The 24,714-nt window shown below is 44.5% G+C and overlaps 1 protein-coding gene across 1 annotated transcript in view; it reads left to right on the top strand.

The window, feature by feature from the left end:
- Window positions 1–1,318: 1,318 nt before the first annotated feature.
- The window catches only part of LOC142579299 (cell adhesion molecule Dscam1-like), a 118,369-nt gene continuing 94,973 nt past the window's right edge, over window positions 1,319–24,714 (top strand). The window contains exons 1-6 of the mRNA XM_075689346.1: window positions 1,319–1,446; window positions 9,233–9,388; window positions 16,075–16,410; window positions 17,258–17,587; window positions 22,566–22,743; window positions 23,839–24,071. Of these exons, the coding sequence (XP_075545461.1) occupies window positions 9,253–9,388; window positions 16,075–16,410; window positions 17,258–17,587; window positions 22,566–22,743; window positions 23,839–24,071 (1,213 nt within the window). The 5' untranslated portion in view covers window positions 1,319–1,446; window positions 9,233–9,252. The remainder of the gene's footprint in view (window positions 1,447–9,232; window positions 9,389–16,074; window positions 16,411–17,257; window positions 17,588–22,565; window positions 22,744–23,838; window positions 24,072–24,714) is intronic.

The raw sequence follows: 24,714 nt of genomic DNA on the forward strand, positions 1-24,714 counted from the left end.
TGAGTTACGCGAAAAAACAGGACATCAAGCTCCCGAATTGAATATCCGAACTCATGTTCACCTTATCCGTTAGTCTGATCGACGTTTGCTGAATCACCGCCCGAATTGCTGGCACGATTTACCCATACGCGTACATACCCTGGTTTTGCGTTTGCTCGTGAGACTGCGTTATAAACAGAGCAATTGTGGAGGAAACTTTTGGTATTGTGACGCACTGTTGCAATGAACGGAAGGTGAAATCATTGAACTTCGGAAAAGATGCGTAACATGACGGCGGTCGCCGCATTTCCTTCACAAATAGTGTTTTCCCTGTAGCGAAGTGCCGACAAATTTGACCGCTTTTACATTGATTCACGTACTTCAGCCTTCAAACTCAATTTAGATCAAAATTTCGCTCGCTAAGGACACTGCTGTTCTTGCAGGATTTGAGGCTGGGCGTGTAGAACTTTCTATAGCAATATATTTCATGGCAAAAGATTCATGGTCGTTTTTTCGTAGTTTGTCTTATAAAACGACACGCGAGCTTCTCATTAAATAAGAGACGGGGTGAGGGTGACGGAATGGGAAGAGGGTATCACGGAACTGAGAGGAGCAGAGAGAGGAAGGAGCAAGTGATTCTGTTTTTTTTTCTTTGTTGACTTCTGGTGTAGGCCAATTTTATTGTTATGTAATACTTATTGCATATGTATCTTCTGCTTTTTCGAAATCTATCCCATTGAAGCAAAAGTAATGCTTTGGAGACATGTGTTCTGAATAATTGAATTTTTCGTTGCTGTGTGCTGTGTGTTAAAGATATGTTCGGCAAATATGTATGTGAATGATATGTCATGCTGCCTTGAACTGTAGGGGCGCAGAGGCTCTGTCAGACATCTTGCCTTTACCTCTACCCCCTACACGGAGAGAATCCGTGAAACAAACAATAAAGAAAAAAAGTGTAGCCTTCGCTGTTTGTACTTGAAAGTAAAATAAAATGACGGGCTACTTTCCATAACATTTACCTGAAACATTAAAAAAAAAAACGCTTCTCATGACGTTCACGCCTACAAATGCGTTGTATCTGCCGTAATTTCTTCCTCTGTGAGTTTTCGAACGACGACCCTTGTAACTAAAGGTTCACAAGAACCTGTTCTTTCCAACAGCAACTAACCCAGCTTTCAACTCGACGCAGCTAGGGACGTTTATTGTAAACGACATTAAATCCTGTACCTAAAGAAAGATTTGAACACTGTAGCTCCGTCTAATTCTTACCCTCTCCCTTTGTATTTCCTCTCGCAGTGGTGCCAGAGAGCCTCGTAGTCTCTGTGCCGGATGTCTACGCCATTCGAGGAAATTCAGCCGTTCTACGTTGCCACTTGCCGACTTCAGTGAGAGATTACGTCACAGTGACGTCATGGATTCGCAGTGATGGTCTCACAGTGGCAAACACGGTTCCCATAGGGCAGCGGGGTAAGTGAAAGTGCGCGCAAGAACTTCGTCGACAAAATGATAGACGCGAGTGAAAGTAATGCCCGTGTTCAGGGCTGTGATCAGTGGACCAAATTGTGATGAGCGCCTATAAGCTTATGACTGGGAAGGAAATAGTAGTTTTCGCGTTTTACATGCACTGTAAAGAATAGGAAAATATATTTAACAGGGAGAAAAATGTGACCACGAAAGAGCATAAAAATGAAGAGCAGCAAATTTCACATGAAAATATAAATTGAGGTACAGCTAAAACAGTAAACTATAGTGTTGACTAACCCCCTCACAATGCAATTCGCCTTCTGCAGAGCCAGTCGTTCGTCTCTACAATTTACGGAGGAGCCTATTTTACACTAACTCGTGCGTCTCGTGCTCGCTACATCAGTCTACGCCTACCATGCTGCGTGATGCGCATCTACCATCGTAATAGCTATCACCAGCGCTTTTAATGGCTCTACTTCTAAAAACACTGTTAAACATAAAGGAGCGCAAACAGAGCGAACTTTATGTAGAGCCACTTTGTATCCGTCAGACACAATACCTTGAGTGCAATATACTCGGCACAACAGCAGATTGTTATTGACAGCTGATGGTCGGCACTGTTTCGCGAGAAGCTTCAGGAAGCCTGCTTCCGATTTTTCGCTCGAACGCAGCCTCCCGCGATCATTGATCTTCTCAGTCCGTCTCACCTCGAAAGAGCGTCTCGAAACGGGCGCCGTAATTAGGTGTTCCTGCTCCAAACGTGGAACGCTCAATCGTTACGAGCGAGGTGGTTCTCGCGCCTGTTTCGTTCTCCTCTTTCTCCTCCCGCTCGTCCACTTCGTATAACAGTGGCGCGTGGGTGGTTTCCGGCGATCAACTTCGAGCTAACCTCGATGGGTCCGGCAGGCGTGTCGTTCGCTCTGCCAGTTCGCTTGTTCCGACGCATCGAGCCAACCGGCTGAGAAAATGGTCGGCAGCATTATGCTATACGAAGGCTCGCAGGCCGACAGCGTTCCAGGAGGATCAATGAGAAAAATCGAACAAGGCGAAGCGCTCGATACGAAGCTGCCATCATGAGTGACGCTTCGTCTTATAAAAGCCGATTGGTGCTCCATTTTTTTCCCTTTGGAATGTTGTACGTGTTTGCCGTGACTGTCCGTCAGAAGCGATTTGCCAGATCTTGAAAGCAACGACGAGGCAAGATTGTGGACGTAGGCTCGCTATGTACGTCCAAGCATCGTGAATGTCTAGAATAAATATTTAAATCGAGGGAGCATTTCTTTGACGGCTCCTGGTGCTAGTATGCGAGAGGACGGAACGCAACGAAAAGTTCAAGGCGTACGAAATATATCTACGTATCTTTATGGACGAGTAAAAATTGAAATTTTGGCGTGTTTTCTCATTCACCTGAATAGAAACCTCTATTGGTCTAGAAGGAACGCGGTTGCTTGTGAGCGTACGTGGGTGCAACTTGCAGCAGGGCCTCTGACTCAGTGGAGTACAACTGATGGTGCCTGTTAAACTTCACTGGATTTTATGCTGCAGGAGGTCTTCAAGAGTTGCTGTTCAAACGGCCCGCCGCACAGAGGAGGAGGCTTTTTCCTTACATTACGGGTCCCATATGGTAACCAAGACATCGAAGTCCATACTCTTTTTCCGGGCCAACTGCATCAATCTGTTCTACATTTTAAGCTAATGTGAATAAGTTTAAGAAAATTATTAAGGTAGTCAGGCAACAGCGTATTTTCTTTCACGTAAAGTTGTTTTCACTTCATCATTTGGGAAAGTGGCAAGCTCGCAAGGTTTCACGAGAACAATAGAGCAATGGAATCGGAGAACTTACTTTGGTAAAAAAGGGACGTAGTATTGATCTGGTATTGTATGACAGGGGAGGTGCTTTTGTAGTTATGAAAGTACTGCGCATTTGCCTCTTGTGTTAAAAGGCTTACGTCAAAACGGTGTTTTGAGCAGCGCATGAATGATCCTAGAAAAAAGAAAGTACAGAGGAGGAATAGCACGGTTTGATACGAGACACATTGCTTGCGCTGCGTGAAACAGCCATGATCTATTATCAACTTGCGAAAGCTTCCCCGTTTGTGTCAAAGTTCGTGACGCAATTCCGCCTGATTTCAGTGTATTAGGAGATTTTTTCTTTGTCTCTTTCTCCTGCTTTGACTTTTCTTTTTATAAATTAAACGTCGTTATTTGATATAGGAAGTACTTCCGATACATTACTTCTCACTGTCGTACAAGAAAAAAGAAATAGAAAACGATAAATCAACATTTGTGTTCAATTTATGCCTCTGCTTGGTTCGTTTCCTTATGGTGCCTTGTTTTTCTGACGAAATTCCTGCACATTGCCCTTTTAAAGGTCTAAGACTTTTTGAGTTTTCTGATTTATAATGTTCGTAAACAACTTCGTCACAGTTACGTGCACCCAAATAATTTCCCCTTGCAACTAGCGTTTAGTCGACAGAACGAACTTCTTACTCCCTGAACGTTTCGAAGTTTGGAATTTCCAAACTGAGAATTCCTGTTTCACAGTTTGATGCTGCATGCCTCAAATGCAGCAAAAGAAGGAAAGAAAAAACGGGTGAAAAAAAGAAGCCAAGTGATGAAACGAGCGCTAGGAAATGTAGCTTGCTTTTTTATAAGCCAAAAAACGACTGCTGTATTTACACACACTTTTGTGCCTTTATTGTAAGCCTCTCAGAACTGAATTAAGGCCCGTGTGCACAGTTATTTTGCTACATGGCTTTTCGCGACAATGTCTTCGTGGGAGATTTTAGACCAGCATGAGGTTCGTCAGGTAGGGGTATCTCGCAACTTTCGTCTCGTCAAATTGTGACAATTGGAGGCCTCCTAGTGCACCTAGGACAATGAAAGAGGCGTCAAAATGAAGCATGAAACAGAAGACACGCCAAGTTAGCATAAGGCGATCATCTTTCTGTTGCCCGGTGGCAGGTAGTGTAAACAAGGCCCACACCACAAGTAAATTGCAAAAGGTCAACTAAGTTTTATTCAAAAAGAAAGATGAATCTATGCCCGTAACTGCAACCAGCGGCTGCGGTGTACGTTTTCAGCTACATATGGAGCAGTAGTAACGTATAATTAACGCCACAAAGGCAGAAACGAACAGAAGCGCTCGTTCAAAGTTCGCGCACCTAAAACCAGAAACGGAAGTGTGGCTTTCTCAACAACAAAAAATATAGGCCAAGCCTAAAGATGCCGGCCAATCCGAAGGCAGTGCAAAATAAATAACAAACCTGCCTATGTGCCTAAGACCTTTTCTATCTTCGATGTCGACCGCTGTTAACCCGGCCTTTTCTAAGCATCTCTATGGTAGGCATCTGCGCTTGCGCTACTTTAAACGAGCAAGGATTACATAGATGTTCCAGTCTTGGCAAATGGTTTTAAAGAGGCCCTGTTCCCTGTTACTACGGGCAAGTTATGAGGGCGACGCCATTGATCAATGCATTAAAAGCATTTACCGTACAAACCAATTGAACTGCTTCCAGTCGAACATGCCCGTCACACAAGTGGCCCTCTGCTAAGCAATATCTGCCTAAGTGCACGCCATTAGAACGTGACAAAAAACGTCGAAATATTTGGCACGATTACTGCGGTGGGAGTGCAACATAGCAGAACGATGTACGCCGACAACAACTTTGGTATTTCGCAGGGTCTTGCCCATCGGACGACCTTAGGGCACTTAGGTGACGGGCCTTTTACAGAAGCGAAGGTCCTGGTACCATGGCCCCGAGCATCTAGAATGTTCAAAGCCGCAATGATACTGCCGGGCTTCTTTAGACGCACCAGCCTGTATGAACGATTGTGGCGAATTGAGCCATAAACACTTTGTTGTGCATGTGTAGTCGCGTACAAGGGTGAACTTCTTTCGGTCTCAACTTTCACTTCCCTTTACTTATATATAGAGGGTAGCTAACCGGCATCAATCTTCTGAAGTTCCCTGCCTTTCCGTTATCACATCTTTCTCCCTTTAGAAAAAAAACTGAAAGGGGAAGGATGTGGGGCGCGTTTGATCTCGGATACCAGGCTACGTGTCCGCAAGAGGAATTGGGGAAGTCACTTGAAAAACTTTCGCCCCCGCTTGCTGTCTCACGTGACAAAGATCTAGATGCCAGAGTATGTGACTTCTTTATGGGGCTCGTTCACACTAGCTCTTTACCTAAGGAACAGCATGTATATGTGGTACCTGAGGTGCACCTCACAGCTAGCTGTACCTGCGCTATGGCGCAGTCACGAGACACCCGGAGAATTTGCTTATCGAGCCAAATTTCTCGAATATAGGAGAAATTTAGGCTTGAAGGCCATCTCACAAATTTGCTTTTGTTGGTATATCAACACACCCCATATCTGTAGGCACTCATAAACGGCGTGTTTCTCCTAGCATATTTCACGCACATAGTTATGAGTTCGGTTAGCAAATTTGAAGCAATGCATACCCTGTTTTCGAAAAGTTCTGTGAAAGTACCCGAGTCAGTTCAGTCCGTGTGGTTATTCGGCAAAATTTTTTTTTCGGGCTTTTAAGGAATCGCGGTAGAAAGAAATTACGCCAATATATTCCGCTGCAGGAGACGTGTTTCAAGCGGCATACGGCATGACGCACCAACATACGATACAGCGTTCGAGACAATTGAAATGAAGTTCGCAATAAAAATAAGAACTGTCTGACTAGCACCGGACAACAGAGAAAAATATACCGTTGGCCATATCCTCCAATGACGTGTCCCTTTCAGTGTGGTTAATTTGGTTATGGTTGCATAAAACGAACTGCATGCCCATGCAACGGTAACCGCTACGATGACGTTCGTAAGCATCACTCAACATAAAGAAAACAAAAACTTGGATTCTTGCATCAGCGCTCATTGCTCAGGAAAGATTGATGAGCTTACGTGGTTCGAGAATTCTCGCGCAGGCGACGAACGTTGCGCATGTTTTATGCAACGGAATAAACGTAGCCGCCAGCACTTGGACGACGGCTCTGTGGTTAGAGTGACTGATAAGTGCGGCGCCGTAGTCCAGGAGAAGACGCCGCGGCTTCAGTTTTGCTCTGTGCGCAAGAGTTTCAGAGACGTTACAATGGAGCGTACGCCCCCACGGCAATTGTTTAAATCAAGGTAACGTTCCGCTATTTATAGCCGCATAATAACAGGAACCAATCTTTTTCAAAATTCGTTTTTCCCAAAAACGATTTTCGAGCGTAATTTGTTACCACCAGATTTGGTTGGCCGCAAGACTGCGGATTAATTTTATGAATTATCGCGAGCCCCACAATAATGCCAACAAAGGCGCTGCGGGTAATGTCTGAAATAAAAAATAATAAGAAGAAGAACCATAAGTACCTTGCATTGGTAGTATTTAGGCGAAGTGATGGCGCAAACAACAAGAAGTTATTCTGTAACGCAGCAAACTTAAAAAGAAAGTTCCTTTGCTGCTATAAGCCCACAATGAAATATTACAGATAATAAAATTGATAATAACCTGGCAGCCCATAAAGAACCAATCTATCGCAACCAGCCTTTGGATGGATGAGCGAAACACAGTAAAAATGTGCACAAAGCCAAAAAAAAAAGAACGGGGTGGGGGGTGGCGTTCGAGGCGCACAGCCAAGTAATCAGTCTAAGTGGACTACGCACACAACAGTGAGGAAACGCGGAGAAACGGATGGGGTCTGATGCTGAGATTGCAAGCAGCCGGCGATCCACAACTGCCTTAGTTCGCCGTGGGACCTATACTTGCTGTCTACACGGAACATTATACACATTTTTTTTAACAACCGCCAGACTCCAGACAACGGCTCGAAACGAGAAGGACATTCACTTCAGTGGGGTGGCTACGGTCATTTCATCTGTGCCAGGCAATCACTTTTAGAGCCTGCCATCCTCACCGCTTTCTGAAGAATTTGAAACCTTTATCTCAGCATTCAAAACAGAGACCATTGCAGCAATTGAAAGTAGGGCGTTGGCAGTAAGCAAGCATGCATTGCTGAGATAGGGTTACAAGGCTAGACATGCGAGTTTCGAAGCGGCGTCGAAGGAGTGTAAATAGCTGTGAAATACGGAGTGAGATATGGATTACGCGTCGGAAATCCGTAATAGCACCAAGACCGTTGTTACGCAACCGATGGAAATGAATGACGCTTTGAGGTGCTGGCCCATTTTTCAGAAGAAAGGAGTATGTGGCGCCTCTCGGTATAGTTCAGAACTCATATTTAGTGTGTGTGTTTTCTTTTTAAGTCACGCTCCGTTGAATTTTGATGTATTGCAGCCATTAGGCGACTGTTGTTATGGCAGCCAAGCGCCTTCAACGATATTGAAAGGATGGCAGGCAGGATGCTCTCGAAATATTCTAGAAAATTACGAGTACAAGAAATGGGAAGTGCGCTAATGTTTTACGCTTGAAAGGAAGATAAGGTACCTTAGGCTTGCTGTTTTGCATTTGATTTGATATTTTGTTTATCATAATTTTCGCGAAGCGTCTCATATGGCGGTGTAACGCGAATACTACACAAGTATACAAAGCTAGTGGCAGCTGTTCCCTTGCTGCTTGACCCGCTAGCCACTTTTCCCTAGAAAAATACGCTCATTACAAAGCAGAACTCATGGAACTCAATCAGCAGATTTTGATGCGAAATGACCACTGATGTACATAGACATTCGCTGCTACAGCAGCTCATTTCATTTATTCTTTAGTTGCCATACCTTCTCACGAATGTACCTAAGTAAGATGTCATGGAAATGAAAAACTGTATCACGTTTACTTCACCGTAGATCCCACCCAACTTTCACACGATCACGACTTCACAAAACAGGTCCGATCAATAATAATAATAATAATAATAATAATAATAATAATAATAATAATAATAATAATAATAATAATAATAATAATAATAATAATAATAATAATAATAATAATAATAATAATAATAATAATATCCATTATTTCATGAAAATAATACAAATTAAAGAACCGGTCAACCCAAGCCATAAAGGCTTGTCGGGCTGTACCCGGCAGTCAGCGACAAGAACTAAAAGAAAAAAAGAAGCAAGGTTAGCAAAGTTTATAGCTCCTCAGTGGGAATCATGCCTCATGTTTTCTTGTAAATGCGATTTAATGTGCTATTTAATATAGTAAACTGAAGCAGAAAAATATATCGAGAATGTCCCTTCGTTTTCAACGTTTAATATTTATTTATGCCTAAGCAGAATAGCCAGTCTGATTTTAGTAAGTAATGCACCACAATTATTCTTATGGATTTTAGGTAGAGACGAAGACGTATATGGGTACGTTCAGAGTGCTGTGATGTAGCGGTGTGTAAGAACCGCGGATGCTGCACTTTCAGCTGCCCACTTACACGTGAATACACATTATGTGAATTGACTATGCCTTTAGCGCTGCAGTACAGTTACTGACCCACACTGTACTCATAGTCGACTGGTAACTTAATAGGTCCTACTTTCATCTTGATGAATCCGCCAAGAATTCCAAAGGCGTCTAAGATAGCTTTTTTATAGCACTTCCTGTTGAGGGGTTAGGTTCGCATGACGGAGAGGAAAATTAAGTTCTATTCATTTTCGGCGGTTGCGGTTGGAGCCCGTATTTCAGGGCCCCAAATGTCTCCGTCACATACTTGGCTTATAGAGCAAACAAAAACTAAAGATCGAATAACAGGGGCAACTCATTCAAATAGCCTTTAGTTAGTTTGCTGTAGCGAGAAACTAATTCGCTCTAATTTTGCCCCACTCTCATTTTTGATCAACAGGCTCGGAAAGCAAATACGTGATGCTACCGACGGGTGAGCTGATCATTCGGGAGGTGTCGGCCTCCGAAGCATTCCACAGCTACCGTTGCCAGGTGCATGACGCTCTCACTGGTCAGAGCCACCTCAGCAGCAGTGCCGGGAAAGTGATCGTCACAGGTGAGTGCGTACGCATAATCTTGTAATAAGGTCGCCGCATATTTATTTTATGCGGTTCAGCATGCAAATAAAGTAAGTTCACTATTTTCGTGCGTAAGTGGAGAAAACATACTTCACTCAAGGGTGCAAGTATTCTCGATTAATAATTCACGAGGAAGAAGTGGTTAGTGCAACTATACGCTCGCAGAGGTATACAAGTTGTCAGTGCTAACTTCAATTTTGAAGCACAGAACGGGAAGCAATGAAGTAGAGGAAGACTCGACTCAAACTCGAGGTGACTTTTGTGGAGGTGAACACTCGATTACCTCCATGGGCAATGATCCTTTTATATAGCAAAGCTGATTTTCATTGGCCGAAATTTCAATGCAGCGCTGTACACTGAAAGGACTAATAATTTTTTTTACTGACACATATAGCGTATTCATCCACTGATGCACTACATGTTTCTGTAGAATTTAAAGAAATACTTTTTTTTGTGGCTTCAATGTTGATATTCTGCAACATACTGGGAAACGGCGTAGCTTCGTTCGGTGGTGCATTCCGTGGCTTCTGTTCAGCAGCGGCAAGCGCGAAACGTGCTGACAACTTGTTTTTTGGCGTGTATCTCAATTCAACACAGTTGATGTCCTCAGAATTATCCAATCTTTATTTTACTGGATCGTGAGCTTCTATCTGTGGTTTTGCGTGCAGCCGTATGAACTGCAGAAGACGCCGTTTTGTTGCCCTGTTTCTTTTTCACTTACAATAAAATCACTGACAACGCACGTTAGTCAAAACTGCCGTCTTACCAGCGAAAATTTGCCAGGAATGCCTTTCACCTCATGTTATCATCATAGCGTACTTATAGAGCAATACCAGGTATATGAAGATATCGTGTACAAAATCGTTCACAGCAATTGCAACTAATAAAATATAAATAAATAATTACTGGCAGAAATCACAACTAAATTACCTTGTCCAGCAGGTTCTCACCCAGACGCACAGCCGCCACTCTCCGTGGCTTATATGATGCTTAAAAACTAATGATAAAACAAGCAAGATTGTGCGCACGCGTTAAGTCAGATGCTGACTTTTCGGGTAATATGGGCTACTTCTGTGTTGCTACAAGGCATTTTTTTTTTATGCATATTTTCTAAACAAGAAATATCGAACTGCGAATAAGATTGATTAGCTAACACATTGCGTATTCGCACTGTTTGCTTTATGTTAAGCTGGAATAAGGAAATAAAGGCATAGCGGAAGCTTGCGTATGAAAAATAGAGGCACCTACTCGTCTTAGTGGTGATCCATCATTTCTGAGAGGAACAGAGCTGCTGCCATAGAACAAAAGATCGTGCTGCGTAGTTTCTTGTTATCGTAACAGAGGACGATGACCTAGCAATAAATTGCGTAGACGAAAGGAAACTGTTAAACTTCTTAACGCTATCCTTACTTGCAAAGTGGGCACAAGTGCAGGCATTCAATAACTGGCAAGTCAGTAAACATCTCGACTAACGGTCAGGCGTTGAATAGTACCTGGAAATACGTTTTGATGAAAATGTTACAGCCCCCCTGACAAACATGTGAAAAAAAGAGAAGCAGAAACGATTGAAAAAGCACAAACTTTGCTCACGCACACACACATTGTTGAAAGACGACGCAGCTTTGAGAGGTCGATATGAAAGAAGGGTACTGGAACGGCGGAAGCCTGCTACTTGATCGATCACTCAGCTTCCGGTAGACTCCTTGTTGTTTTTTTATCTAGCTGACTTATCCATCCGAAATATGATAAGTACGTTACTAAGTTAGTTCCAGAATGGATGATTGATTACTCTCAAGTTTGCGACAAGCCTACAAGTCAGGCTCAAACAAGCGCTAACACAGTGTCTGTCAAGCTGGCTTATTAACCGATGAGGCTGAGTGATAAAGCATATTAAGAGCGTTCAAATGAGCCATGGAAGAACAGTCATAGAGATGCAGGTAACGCAACGCTGATATTGTGAAAGATCGATATAGCAAGTCTATGTATTACCTTGCTCTTTGTTCTTTTCGAGCAAATGTGCTGCACACTGTTCGTAGTGTTTGGGCTTCCTCTTTCTTTTTGAGTATTTTCTTTCCTTACGTATAGTCCTTACGTATAATGACGCATGGCTAAGTATTAGTGGGATTTTCTGGCTACGACGAGCAGTGAAGTCTTTCAAAGAAATAAAAAGCTAAGAAAAAATGGGAGTTGCTATGTAATACCGATTGCTTAGGATGGTGAGAAGGATCAACTGCGAGGATTGAGAGGAAATATGTCACGTACTTGCGCTTTGCAGATGACATTGCAACCTTGGAGATAACTTACAACAAGAGAATGAAGACCATGAATAAGGAATATTTAAGGGTACATTTGGGGAGCAATGTGCAAATGACTGAGGTAGCTTTCGAGAGCCTGGTAAGAGAACGAGAGTTTGTGATCGGCAGTCACTCACTCGAACCTCTTCAAGAGTGTCTTTAATTACTCAGATGAGGAGCGGATCTTGAGAATAAAATTTTCAGAGGAATAAAAATGCGTTGCAGTGCGTATGACGGACACCTCAAACGTCATGACCTGAAGGTTATTAACATCCCCGAAAAAGAAAATCTGCATTTGGGCATTCCATCTGTACCTAACTGTTGGTTTTAAATCTGGACGCTGGCAAAGAAACTTCAGCAAAGGAAGAATAGAAAAACGACCACACAGCGAACAAAGTAATGAGAAATGATAAGCGTGACCGAGAGAAGCTGAAAAAGGGTGGTATACGTTAGAGAGCAAGCAAGCGGAACTCATTTCACAGGTGGCGTTAAGGGGAAAAAGTGCACTCGGGTAGATCTTGTAATGCGTAGAGTAGAGACAACCAGTCATCTATAACAGCGACAGAACGGATGCCAAGTGAACAGAAATGCCGTCAAGGACGGCGGAGGATTAGGTTGTGCGATGAGAACAGGAATTTCGCTGGCATAGAATGCAGCCCACCGATGCGACAGGGGTAAAAAAAAAATGATTGGGAGAAGTCTATCTCGTGCATATAGGCATTAATTATTATTTTAATCTTCTTCTTATTATTATTATTATTAGTTGTTTTTATTGTACTAGTAGCGATAACAGTAGCAGTAGTAATAGCAGTAGTGCTATAGTTCTGATTCCTCAAGCGCATTACCGCGCAAGCATTATTGGCCCCATGTCTCAGAAAATCCAGCGGCGACCGTATTTTCGGTAAATATCGTTTCGAAGCACGCATACCAAGCCGCTCGTTTATCAACAAAGTTGCCCATACCTTGTCTTTCATTCTTAACAAAGTTATTCCTCGGAATATTGAGAATGACTGTCCACAAACAAATGTCACGTAAAACAAACTCCGACCGCACATACCTACCAGTCTTCTCAGGCTGAAATGCTAAAAGTGCGAACTGGTAACAGTAGATCGGCCCACGCAACAGACCGCGTTTCTACCAGAAAGCTCGCCTACGTGCGTGTAGCGTTCGCCGCCAGCGTTTCTCGGCAAACATTACGGTTACATAAGCTGCAGTTGACGGGAAGCGTGAAAAGCAGTCAGGGATCTTTGAATGATATCGGCATTCCACTCTTAAAGGCAAAGCTTAAGCGCCCTCCAATTTTTTTTTTTTTTTTTTTACCCACGTAGTCGCGTCTGTCGTCTCACTACCGGGGCTCTCAAATACACTTGCGTCACGGACGCGAAAGTAAGCGCAATAGTAAAGTATTATGGAAGCACTCAGCGTTGCATAGATCAATGCTAATGGGAAGATCAAATATTTTTCGACCTCTCGCCCGAGCATACCGAATGTTGCGCGGGAAAAAGTGTATTTCAAGAAAAAAGACCGATCCAGTGCGCTTGCAGATGCGTTACTTTTTTTTCCCGCCGGATAGAATTTACGAATACGTGACGAAAAGTAGTGAATCAATTTTTTTACACCTATGAATAAAAAAAAATGTTTGGACATCAAACTGTTAACAGCACAAATATCTTCGCATGTCTTAATGATCTCTAAGAGCACTGTGCCAAATGCCATAAAGTGCCATTTTCTATAGATCCGACCTGGGCACAGCAGCTGACTGTGCTCAGTTCAATGAAAGCGCCGAGCTCCTCTGCGTGGCCGCTTCAAATGGATTTCTCGAAAGGACCTGCTGCGCAGAATGGGTCCGAGCGGACCATTTGGCTTTCGTGGAGAGACTATCAACGAAGCACTATCTTGGATTCTGGTGTCATTAGTTGAAGGGAACCTTCTTGCTAGGAAACATGCGGAAGAATTCGCTTACGGGAAAGTCACTATACCTGCACAAGAAGAAGAGATTAAACTGAACGACTGAGGAACAGCGGAGCTCGCGAGGGCATTTGACTGCACTAGAATACCCTTTGAAGCAACGGTCTGACTTCAAATCTGTTTTTTTTTTGCCATCAGATACACTTTTTTCTTGTAAGAGAAAATAGGGAGGGGGGGGGGTGCAATATTCAGCGCAGCATAATGTGATCTTTGGTATATATTCGCGTTATTCACGCGAAGTAACAAAAACGCATTTGAATGTCTCTTTAGGCGTAAAGAAAGTATGGAGAAAATAATAAATAGTAAGGAAGTGAATGAACCACACATCCGGTGGCATATCCTACGCTTAGGAAGAGTGTGAAACGATGAGAAGATGGATTGCCGATAGGGATAACGCAGCAAAACCAAGCAAGAAAGAGGACGTTACTTCTACTTGTATTTTTTTCTGTATCCTTCTATAAATGAATTTCTATAGGATGAAAGTTGGTCCAAGCCGCGGAAGGTGTCCTATGACTGCACCAGGTCACCTGGTCGCTTAACTTAACTTCAGGCATCTTGGAAGGGCGAAGTACATATTGATTTATTCAACTACTTCATTCTGATAGCTATAAGAATGCCTCCAAAAAGATTATATGATAATGTCTCATAAAAAAAACTAATAACGCTGCCATAGCAGAGAGGTCATCTTCTATTAAAAAAAGAGACCCGAGATTGTAGGCGCTTCCACAGAAAAAAGAAAAAAAAAATATGAATACCAATGCTCGAAAGCGTTTTGCTATTCTGTAATGTAGCGCCCTTTTTTCATGTAAAATTTCATCTTAGAGCATTATGCCGTAGAAACAGTTTCGTCATTTAACAGTTGGCGCGTAGTTAACAATGAAGTATGCTCACTCCCGGCAGAATAGCTTCTTTTTACACAGGGCATACGCCTCTTGATTTATGAGCATACACCCATTCGAATAATTAAACGTGTGGATCCAACGCAATATTGAAATGTTGTTTCAGGAATGCTGTTAGGGAAGGTTGTTCCAGTTAGCAACATAGCGGCCCTACGGGGTGACACGTCCCGTCGCCTGCAGCTGTTAACCTGTTTTTGTCACTTGGATGAAGTTGATGTATGATGCTTGTTGAAGGGAGAATGTTGTTGAGAAATGTATGCACAGAGAAGTGCGACGCAATATATGGTTCAATTTAAGATTTCTACACATCTTTCGTTCCAGTAGCGCGTGCCCATTATGAGAGATTCGTGAAGAACGGGCACATGCCCATGCACATGCCTAGTTGCTTCAACCCAGTGACCCAACTTGTGTACTCGGAACCGCCTGTCGGATCCATCGCTGTCCAGGACATATGTTGCAAGGATGCTTCCCCTACTTGCACGCCAATGCACTACACCAGAGTGGAATGAACCACATTTTATGCACGCCTGTTTATACACCCTGGATCCAACCTTGAGCCTCCGACTTCCACAAAGGCTTCCCCGAAGAGACGCGACCCTTTTGTGTAGCCTACATTTGGGCGTCGCGTTTATGAATGCGCACGCGTTCGGCATAGAGATGGCCGACACCGCAGCATAGGGCGATTACGGCTACTCGGAAATGATTCGTCATGTTCTTTGCCAGTGCCCGCAGTACAGTCTGGAGAGACAATCGCTTTCCGTCCTGCTGAGCCAGTTGGACGACTAGCTTCTGTCGGAAGAAATAATTCTGAAATATTGACGCGACTGAACGTCGCATCAGAAAGCCTTGCAAGCGCTATTGCGCTTCTTGAGATCGACCGACTTGTCTGAACGCCTGTGAATGGAACGCCTTTCCTGTTACGTGTTCCCTTTTCTTACTTTTTTTTTCTTTTTTCTTCTTGTTCCTTTTTTCTGCTCTCGCTCTTTGTCGTCATTAAAACGTCTGTATAACCCACCCCAGTGCAGGGTAGCAAACCGGAAACTCACCTCTGGTTAACTTTCTGCCTCTCTCTCTCTCTCGGGAACATACCCAGTTACCCAAGTTCTTTTTTCGGGTAAATACGTAGCTGGCCCCCTTCTTCGCCTTGTTCATTGTTTGACGCGCCTTTTTGAAGATGCACATATCTGGTGATACATATACAGTGGTGTAGCCAGTGACTCAAACTGTACACTCGGCAAGAGAGCAGCTGGTGTACGCGAAGTTGGCGAGAAGAGGCAAATAGAGCTTCGGCGTCACATGTGGAGCCATATATGTCACGTACAGTTTCACTACCGCGAATGGAGTTGTCTCAAAGAGCAGATAAAGGACCAGAAATGCTGCAATTTAAACTAAAGCGCGTAGGAAGTCGGTGCTTATTCTGGTTAACATCTCTGCCTTCTCTCTTTATTTCCTCCTCCTCTTCCTTGCCAATAACTGAAACACCTGAATGTTTGCTTCTTGCAGAGCCTCTGGGCAAGCTTGCACCTCGTATGATGGAGTCCCGTAGATCTACGCAAGCGCAACAGGGCAAGCAGGAGGTTCTGCCATGCGTTGCCCAGGGTCATCCCTCTCCTCGGTACTCTTGGTTTCGCCTCACAGGTGATTATAAGAGTATGGTAACACAGAGTCATGACAGCGAAGTCAAGATACCAGTGAAGCCCTCCGAGAAGGTGTCCCTGTTATCGGGGGGTGCTGTGCTGACGATTCACGAAGTTGTACCAGACGACGAGGGAAGATACCTGTGCTTTGCCAACAACTCGGCCGGACAAGACAAAGCCTACACTGACCTCTTCGTGACTGGTAGGTGTGCGGAATCAGATTTTCAATGAATAGTATAAAAATAACGAGCTTTGTGACATCCTTCGTGACTGAACACCGGAACGACACGCTTATCAGCGGTAGTTCTATACAACGTTCCCCTTAGTAGAGGAGACAATAAGTTAGAGAACGAAATCACAGCTGCAGTCCTTTGAGTGAAATTGGCCCTGAAGTGGTATTTAGCATGATGGACCGAGTAAGCAATTCAGTTAGCGTAGTAGCGTTCAGATAAATGTGCGGCATCCTCACGAGCGAGGATGGTGCTCATTGCAGGCGAAGCTTGGCTCACAAAGGTATGCGGGCAATTGCTGTGCCTGAGAGTCTCGCTAGGAAATCTAAAGATAAAGCTATTACAAAGTTAATCGCCGCATGAGCAGGTCAATCTCTACGAGAACCCATCAAGGCAATTATACGGTGCGGAGGTAAACTGCTTCCACTTCACGAAGTACTCACTCAGTATACCTAGTATACTGAGTGAGTATACTAGGTATACTCACTCAGTATACCTAGTGTACTGAGTGAGTATACTAGGTATACGAGCGATCGGTGACATTTAGCGACTAATGCTAGAAGCAACGACTGACGCAACAGATCAAAGACATAAAGACGCTTCAAGCAGAGGCGAAACGTGTGTTTCCTGAAAATCAAATGTCCCCGTGGGAAGTTTAGGACGACACGCTGCATAATGTTGAAAGCATACGCCTCCCACTGTGCTTTCGGTGTGATGAAGTGTGACGTGCATCCTGCTACAGTGGCGGAAATAGTACATGCTATTTCTGGTTGCAGTCGAGAACACTGCTGCTTTTCTTCTCACTTTCTTTTCGTCCAGCCCCGCTGTCGGCAACCATCGATCCTCCTGTGCAGCATGTGGACGCAGGCAGGAGTGCTAACTTGAGCTGCAGGGTGTCTGGGCGTCCTGTAGAAGGAGTTGTGTGGATACACAACGGCGTGCCTCTCTTTGCTTCTCCCTCGTCATCTGGCGGCACTGGGACCGGAAGTGGCAAGATTACTTCCGTTTCCGGATCCGCAAATGTGGCCCTGCTGTCGCGTGATGTGCTGCGCGTCGCACCAGTGGAGCGCAGGGACAGCGGAATGTACCAGTGCCTTGTCTATAACCGGCAAGACTCGGCGCAGGGAACCGCTCAGATCATAGTCACAGGTTCGTCTGTCATTGGCTGTAACTTTATCTTTGTTTTGTATTTTTTTCTTTGACTTTGACCGTCGAAGAATATTTAAAACAACAAGCTGCAGACGTTTGTTCCGGAAATTATGTAGGCGATGCCCATAGTTGCGTAGGCTTTCACATGAAACATGAATAAACTTTCCAAGGTGTTTTGATAACTTGGCACTGGCACGCTGCTTCTCGTAAGTGGTCTTGCGCTCAACCATGAGGCTCGACGCTAGCAGGAATTTTGCGGCCATACCAACAACAAACGCTCTGTGAAAGTGATGCAATCGCTAAGTTGGGCATTGAGCATGTTTAATTCATTTGCGATGTGTTTGAGAGCAGCACGGTTGCAGTGCACAAGGGACACGTGTGGTCGACTTTTCTTTTATATCTTGCAGACTTTCCTGGAGATGCAAAAAAAGAAGTCACGCACAAGTAGCACGCTGGAAACAATTAACATTGTTGTTTTCAAGTTCCTTTCAATAGTTTGTACTCGTTTTATCGTCGTTACCTTATTGTTTACTGATACTGTCACGTGTAAATTGCCTTGCTCTTTGCCATTAAAGGCTTTTCAGTAGGACGGGAACAAACAGCGCTTAGACTGAACGCAGTGAGGACGACAGAAATAAGCGCTGAATTAACAACCACTGGTTTATTGCGGGGAATGCATTATATGCAAAAAACAGGTTCAACGCAGAACACCAACAAAAACATGGCACTTGCGCAGGGATAGGATTGAAATCATCACATCGCGTGCGTCGTTAAAGCAGGCTGACACATTTTTAACAAATAGTTCATCTCGTAGCTATGCAGGGAACGAGAGGGCACAATGACGCAAAAGTTTCCGTGTGAGTAGATACAAAACGATTCGTTTGCTTTTTATATCTACCTAATATGGTGCATTTGTACAAGGTAGGCTTGCAGCCGCGTTCTTTACCGTGCTGGGCTAACTGACCGGGAACTGACCCTTTTAGTGAGGACGTATGCTCTCTCAGCCCGTCGTTAAAACATCGGCCTGTTTGGCCAGTGTGGCAACGCTCACACGCGAACGGAATCTTACAAACAACTGTGTAGGCACAGTCAATAAAAAGTTTAGTTTCCGAGTTTAGTTCCCGAGTTGAGTTTTCTAGTGCCCGAGTTTAGTTTTCCAGCAACTTCCTTATTAACTTTCTGGCATAGCGCCGAGCGCCTGTCCTTTGCGCTGAACAAAACGCGCACGCCTATTGTACCTGCGACCTTTTCAATCTGTCTGAGACCTCATGGCGATAGGGTATGACGGCTGTGCTCGAATGAGGTCCTTTATCCTGTGCGTCGCGTCCAACCCTCTCACTGGCCAGGTTCACCAAAAGCCCTTCTAAAACAGCCGTGAGCAGGGCGATATGATAGCCAGCTTTATTGAGCCGGTGCACCGAGTTATCATTGTTATCATTTGGCTGCAAGACGCTTCTAATGCGTCCAAAATTTCTTGAAATAATTATAAAATAAATACCAGGAATTTTTGTGCCGAACCACAGCGTGGCACGGCGCAGTGAAATCTTCCGGATTGATTTTAAGCAACTATGGTTCTGTAATGGGCAGCAGGCGTCCATGCACGCTCAACAGCGCAATGCCGCATTGCGCAGTTGAGCACAAACGCTGGTGAACACGAACGGCGCGTAGAATTGGCCTGTCGTTTCTTTTATTATCGTCACCGATTATGCAGAGATGGAGTCTCGTCTTATCAGAGTGTGGGAGCAATATGCATCGATACGCCTGTACATCATCCAATGGGCTGTAGCACCAGCGATTAATCTGGCATGTGCGTTGACACGCCTTTAAATAGCCCGCAAAGTTCAACCATCAGTTCAGACTTCTATGACAGTGCTCGTGGCTAACGTTGCGATTCGTGTATGGCTTCGTTTTCTGGGCACAGGTTTCGCCCAGTAAACAGTTACGCCACAGTTTTACCACATACCCAAGGTTATGCCATCGATTACTTCGTCGCCGTCGCTATACAACGCGACATCTGGTGGAGGTTGTGTAACACGCTGAAAGCTCGACGTGTCAATAAAAATTAAATGCTAATTATCAGTAGTGTTTACGAGGAATCCATGTTTTGAGAACTCTCAGTTAGTGATTGGAATAAGGCAAGCACTTACCTAAGGTCGAAAGAAATAAACATGTAGTCGATATTTCGAGGGCCACTGCGGTTCTCCTGTGCGCAATGAAAATGAACGCGATAGGCTTACGCATGGCCACGCCTCTCACGCTGACCAAACCCTCCGGACACAGTACATAGTCGTATCTTATACTGGCTATCATCATACTCACTCCTCATACCCATCTTTTCCTATTCTTTCCTTTCCCTCTTAGCAGCGTAGCTGGCTAAAGGAATGTAGCCCCGGTCTACCTCTCTGCATTTCCCCCATAAGTACACCTGCATCTCTCTCTCTCTCTCTCTCTCTCGGGATGTAAGATAGCGTCACTTGTTAATGCAATTTACACATCTGTAACACTTTCGGGATCTCTGAAACAAGAGCACACGTGCTTGCTAAATTTACCGGAGGCAGTTTGACAAAAAGTAAACCGCCAGTCGATGAAGTAGCTCCAACTTTAATGCTTATTATGCGATACACTCTCCGGAGCCGCACTTCCGCTCGAAATCAAGTGTGAGCTTTACTTATGCATATTTATGACATAGAATTTGGTACTCCGGCATTAGTGGTTCAAGAGCTACGTCATTTTAACCGTCATGCCGACCAAATCAGACACGCCTCAGTGGTTGCCCCTCCAGGCTCGCTCCATTTTGTCTGGCGCTGCGCGGAGCGCTCAACTACACAAAACCCGGGCCCAGTGTCACCAAAGCGCAGCGCGCAGCCGGGTGGTAAGACAGTTTCACGACGGCGCCGATGGGCTGGAAGAGTAGCGAGTCTGTGCTCAGTCGAACGTCTCGTTTTTCTTTTCCTATAGTTGTTTCTCTCTCTCTCTCTTTCTCCCTCTTTCTGTCACTGAGAAGTGCAGCTCTCGCCTCTACGTTGCACTGAACCGTAGCTAATCGAATTTGCAATTTAGGCAGCTCAAGCCGTTTCTTATGCCAAGCAGACTTGTGCCTGGCCCCACATTAGCCTCTTCCGTCGGGAGTGAGCGAGACAACAAGATTAGCCGCGGTGCTAGAGCGCTGAAACAGTCGGCTGCTTCAGCCGTGTTGTTTTACTGGCACGCAGACAGGTCGGAGGAGCGGTCTCTACACGACGAGGTTTGAGGAACTTGTCTATTGCTTACGAGCAGCCGCCAACGCACGTTCGGTCCTAGATGCGGGAACATGGAATTACCGTATAGCGAGTGGTATGCATCGTGTGCTCTCCTGCTCTAACCACTGTCGACGTCCTCTATAAGGGACATTCAGAGAGTTATTCGTGCATACAGGTAATTAGTGCTCGTTTGCAACATTCTAAAGGTATAACTTGGCTATGAGGAATGCCGTAATAAGAGACTCAGTATTAGTTTTCATTAGTTTGAGCCCTCTAGCTTGAACAGAAGGCTCGTGACGCGGGCGTTTTCCTATTCCGGCGTAAAATCGGACTTCAATGGCGCGCGGAACAACGCAGTCATTTGAGACTGTGTTGGACGTATAAAAAGAAATGAACAGACGCGACGCGGCCGAAAGAGTTAGGTTGGGAAATAATACCAAGACGGCAAATACAAAAAGCCTTCAGATTCAGAGACAAGCAATGCCTAAGGATTAATCCGGCAACAAACAAGCAATAACCAACAATAGACAAGACGAATAATGAGAGATCTCTAATGAAGCAATGAGTAAAACGGATGTGGAAGAGTGGTTCTCAAGTTGAAACGAATACTAACGTAGTGTAAGGCAGCTACAGTGACTACCCGTGTAGTAAACTCAAGCCTGCGTTGTATTTTAGAACAAACCAAGGTATCTACTTCACAGTAAAAAGAAGTGGAGTTCACCAGACATTTATTCGTAGAGCAGATAACCGTTGGCCTATTAGGGTTACCAAATGAGTACCAAGTGAAGGGAACCGCAGTCTAGGATGACTAAGAACTCGATGGTCTGATTAAGTACTAGGTTAGAAAATATCCCGACATAACATCGGGTTAGCTGGCGCAAGACAGGGTTAATGGGAGATGGCTGGCTGAGGCCTTCGTCCTGCAGTACATAAAAATTCCTACAAACATTTAAAGAGGGAACTGTTATGGACGTTTTACTGTGGGAACAGTGTCGTACATTGGGCATAAACACAGGCTGAAGAAGAAGAGAATAATGATGACGAAGAAGAACAGTGTTGAGCACTTTCACTGACTAGTTGAATCGTCCTATCAGAAATAAGAAACAGGCATTAAGCCGAATCGCTCTGAATTCTAGGTGCATGCATAACAAGCTTCTCCGACACGGAGTAATTGGTGGCTAAGGCAATTCTCTCCTTTATCAACGAAGAGAGTGTTACTCGGCTCACACTTTGCATAACGTCTGCGCCGAGTGAAGGGCACGTAACATTCTTTGAGCAAGAACCAAAATGACAATGACGTGATGAAAGATTAGCGACGCGTTGCCGTAAACACATTAACAAAGATGACATCTCATATGCACTATATTACAAAGATAAGTACTGCACCGGTGCGAAATTGTACGCCTTGCGAAGAGATTCTCTCATGTAAAATGTGTGGTTGCGTTTTAAGAAAATTCGGCGCATGGTATTACGAGCCATGCCACCGCCACCTAACATAAGAACTACGCACGCACTCAAAGTACGTAAGGGGCAGTAGCACATTCGTAGTACTTACGTATAAGACTGAACTTGGGATGAGTGATACCCCGCTAGAATTGTCAAAAAACCTGCCTTTACTGCTAGTTTCTAAGGCTTGTCGCTACAACTATCGTTTTTACGTATGACGCAAGAGTTCTAATTATCGCCGTAAGGTTGAACTGCTAATTTTTATGTATAATTTTCTTCCGTTTGTGTGACAGAGGACGCTCCAGTGCTGGAACACGCGTTTCCCGAGATCCAGGTTGCTCCTGGTAGCAGTGCGTCCCTCAAGTGTTCCGCGTCGGGAAATCCCCTGCCACAAGTGACGTGGACTCTCGACGGAGAAGTGGTTCCCGAGCATTATCATGTCCGAATTGGAGACTACGTCAGCAGTGAACGGTATATCTATTATTCCTATCGTTTGCGTGCCCTATCGTACTTATCACCGAAGGTATGCACTGAGTGTCTAAGCACTATATCAGTAATACGGCTCAAATATTCTCAGCTCAAATTCATTGTAATGCTAAAGAAACAAATGAAGAAAAAAAAACGGGTGCGCTTTCGAATTTGATCTGGCGTACATAGCTTCCTTGACTCATACCAACAATATTAGAAACGACTTTCAACGTTTTGCAACTTGGGAAATCACGAGGTCATTGAAATTACCGATAACCTATGAGAATTTATGGTTTTCCTATCTGCAACTGATTTCTTTTGACGAACGACTTACCATGCAATATAAGAACTAGCATATTTACTTTCACTAAATGATAAGACACAAAAGCAATAAGCATCTGACAAGTGCTGATGAGAAGAAAATGCTTCTTTTTTTCTTTCTTCTACTACACGCTGCGCTCAAGGTAAACTTTGTGACACACCGGGAGAAAATGAAAAATTTTTGTTCAGTAGTCTGATAGTTTTCCAAAGCCGCTGCCACGGAGAAATTGCGGGCGCTGCCTTGTGCGTCTGTAATGCCCTCCTTAGAGCTATTTGTGCAATAAACTTTGAAGAAATTACTATACAAAATTGTCCCGTCTCTGTAATCATGCGTGTCCGTTGTCTCATAATCACCTGCACCAATCGCCCAAAAAGCCCTGTACGCAGTTACAGCAGTCTGTCAGCTGCCTCTCTCCAGCCTTCACAATCCGCGGCTCATGATATCATTGCATGGCTTCTTTAAAAACCTACTTTACTTTTACGAAGCAAGCTGAATTGCTTTTTTCTTTAATGAATCGTTGGCTGTGCGTGTTCCCTCGTTTCGCGCTGCGAATTTTCCAGCAGTCTCTTATTAGACTCCATTGCAAATGTTCTCACTTTTCCCTCACTGCCCAACTACCGCATGGATACTACGCGACCTGCAGCGCGCATTAGGCCTGCGGCGACTGCTGCATTCGTTGCCTTCCAATAGTTGTACAACTGATACCCGACGGAAACTGCCCCTTTCTGCACCACGAGCTACGCTGTTTCTCGGCTTTCCCTCTTTCGCCCGTCCAGCCTCGTTCACAGTTACGTGAACTTGACCAGCGTGCGCGTGGAGGACGGTGGCCTCTACTCGTGCGTGGCGCGCAACAGCGCGGGCCAGGCATCGCACTCGGCGCGTCTCGTCGTGCCGGGAAAGCCCGTGGCACGGAGGCCCACGGCGAACGTGACGGCGCTGGCAGGCCGCACGGTTCGCCTGTACTGCCCCGTGGCAGGATACCCCATCCACAGCATCGCTTGGCAGAAAGGTGCGTACGTCACGGAGACGCCTTTTTTTTTGTGTGTGTGTGGACTTTGAAATCACGAAGAGTTGACGCATTACGTGCGCCCCCGCGAAAGTCTGAGATTGAGTTTTTTAACCATGTATAAGGTTAGCTCTAACTATAGAAACGCGTGTTGTATTACAGTTGTAATGTTTAGGTTAGGTTAGCACCCACAACCGGCATGCGTACCGAAGGTTGCTGCTTTCTGTTTCATGACTTTCGAATTTGTTCCAGTTTTACTGAGCACAAACAGAAGCATGTTTCACAGCTTATGCATATGTGTAGGCCTATTTAAAGCTCATTAACAATTAAACCGGTTGGCAGTTTTGCTACACGTCGCTGTGCAACTTTTTTGCGGTTGTGTTTTACACGTCTCTGTACTGCTTTTATTAGCTTTTCCTGCTTTATTTCTTCATGTTGTAATAAGACCTGCTTTTAGTGAAATGAATCGCAGTGACTCCCAATGATAGGCGGGGGGGGGGGGGGGGTATTCACCAGCACCTAATTTTTCTTCTCTTAAAGCTTTCTAAGTTGTTGTTAAGCCGCATTATTATTTAAATTTGGGAAGAAAGCTTATAATAGCATTGCAGCTCTGGCAATAGTATTGTCCTAAAATTAAAGGCTTGAA

The sequence above is a fragment of the Dermacentor variabilis genome, chromosome 4 (assembly GCF_050947875.1).
Source record: "Dermacentor variabilis isolate Ectoservices chromosome 4, ASM5094787v1, whole genome shotgun sequence".
NCBI classification, from domain to species: Eukaryota; Metazoa; Arthropoda; class Arachnida; order Ixodida; family Ixodidae; genus Dermacentor; species Dermacentor variabilis.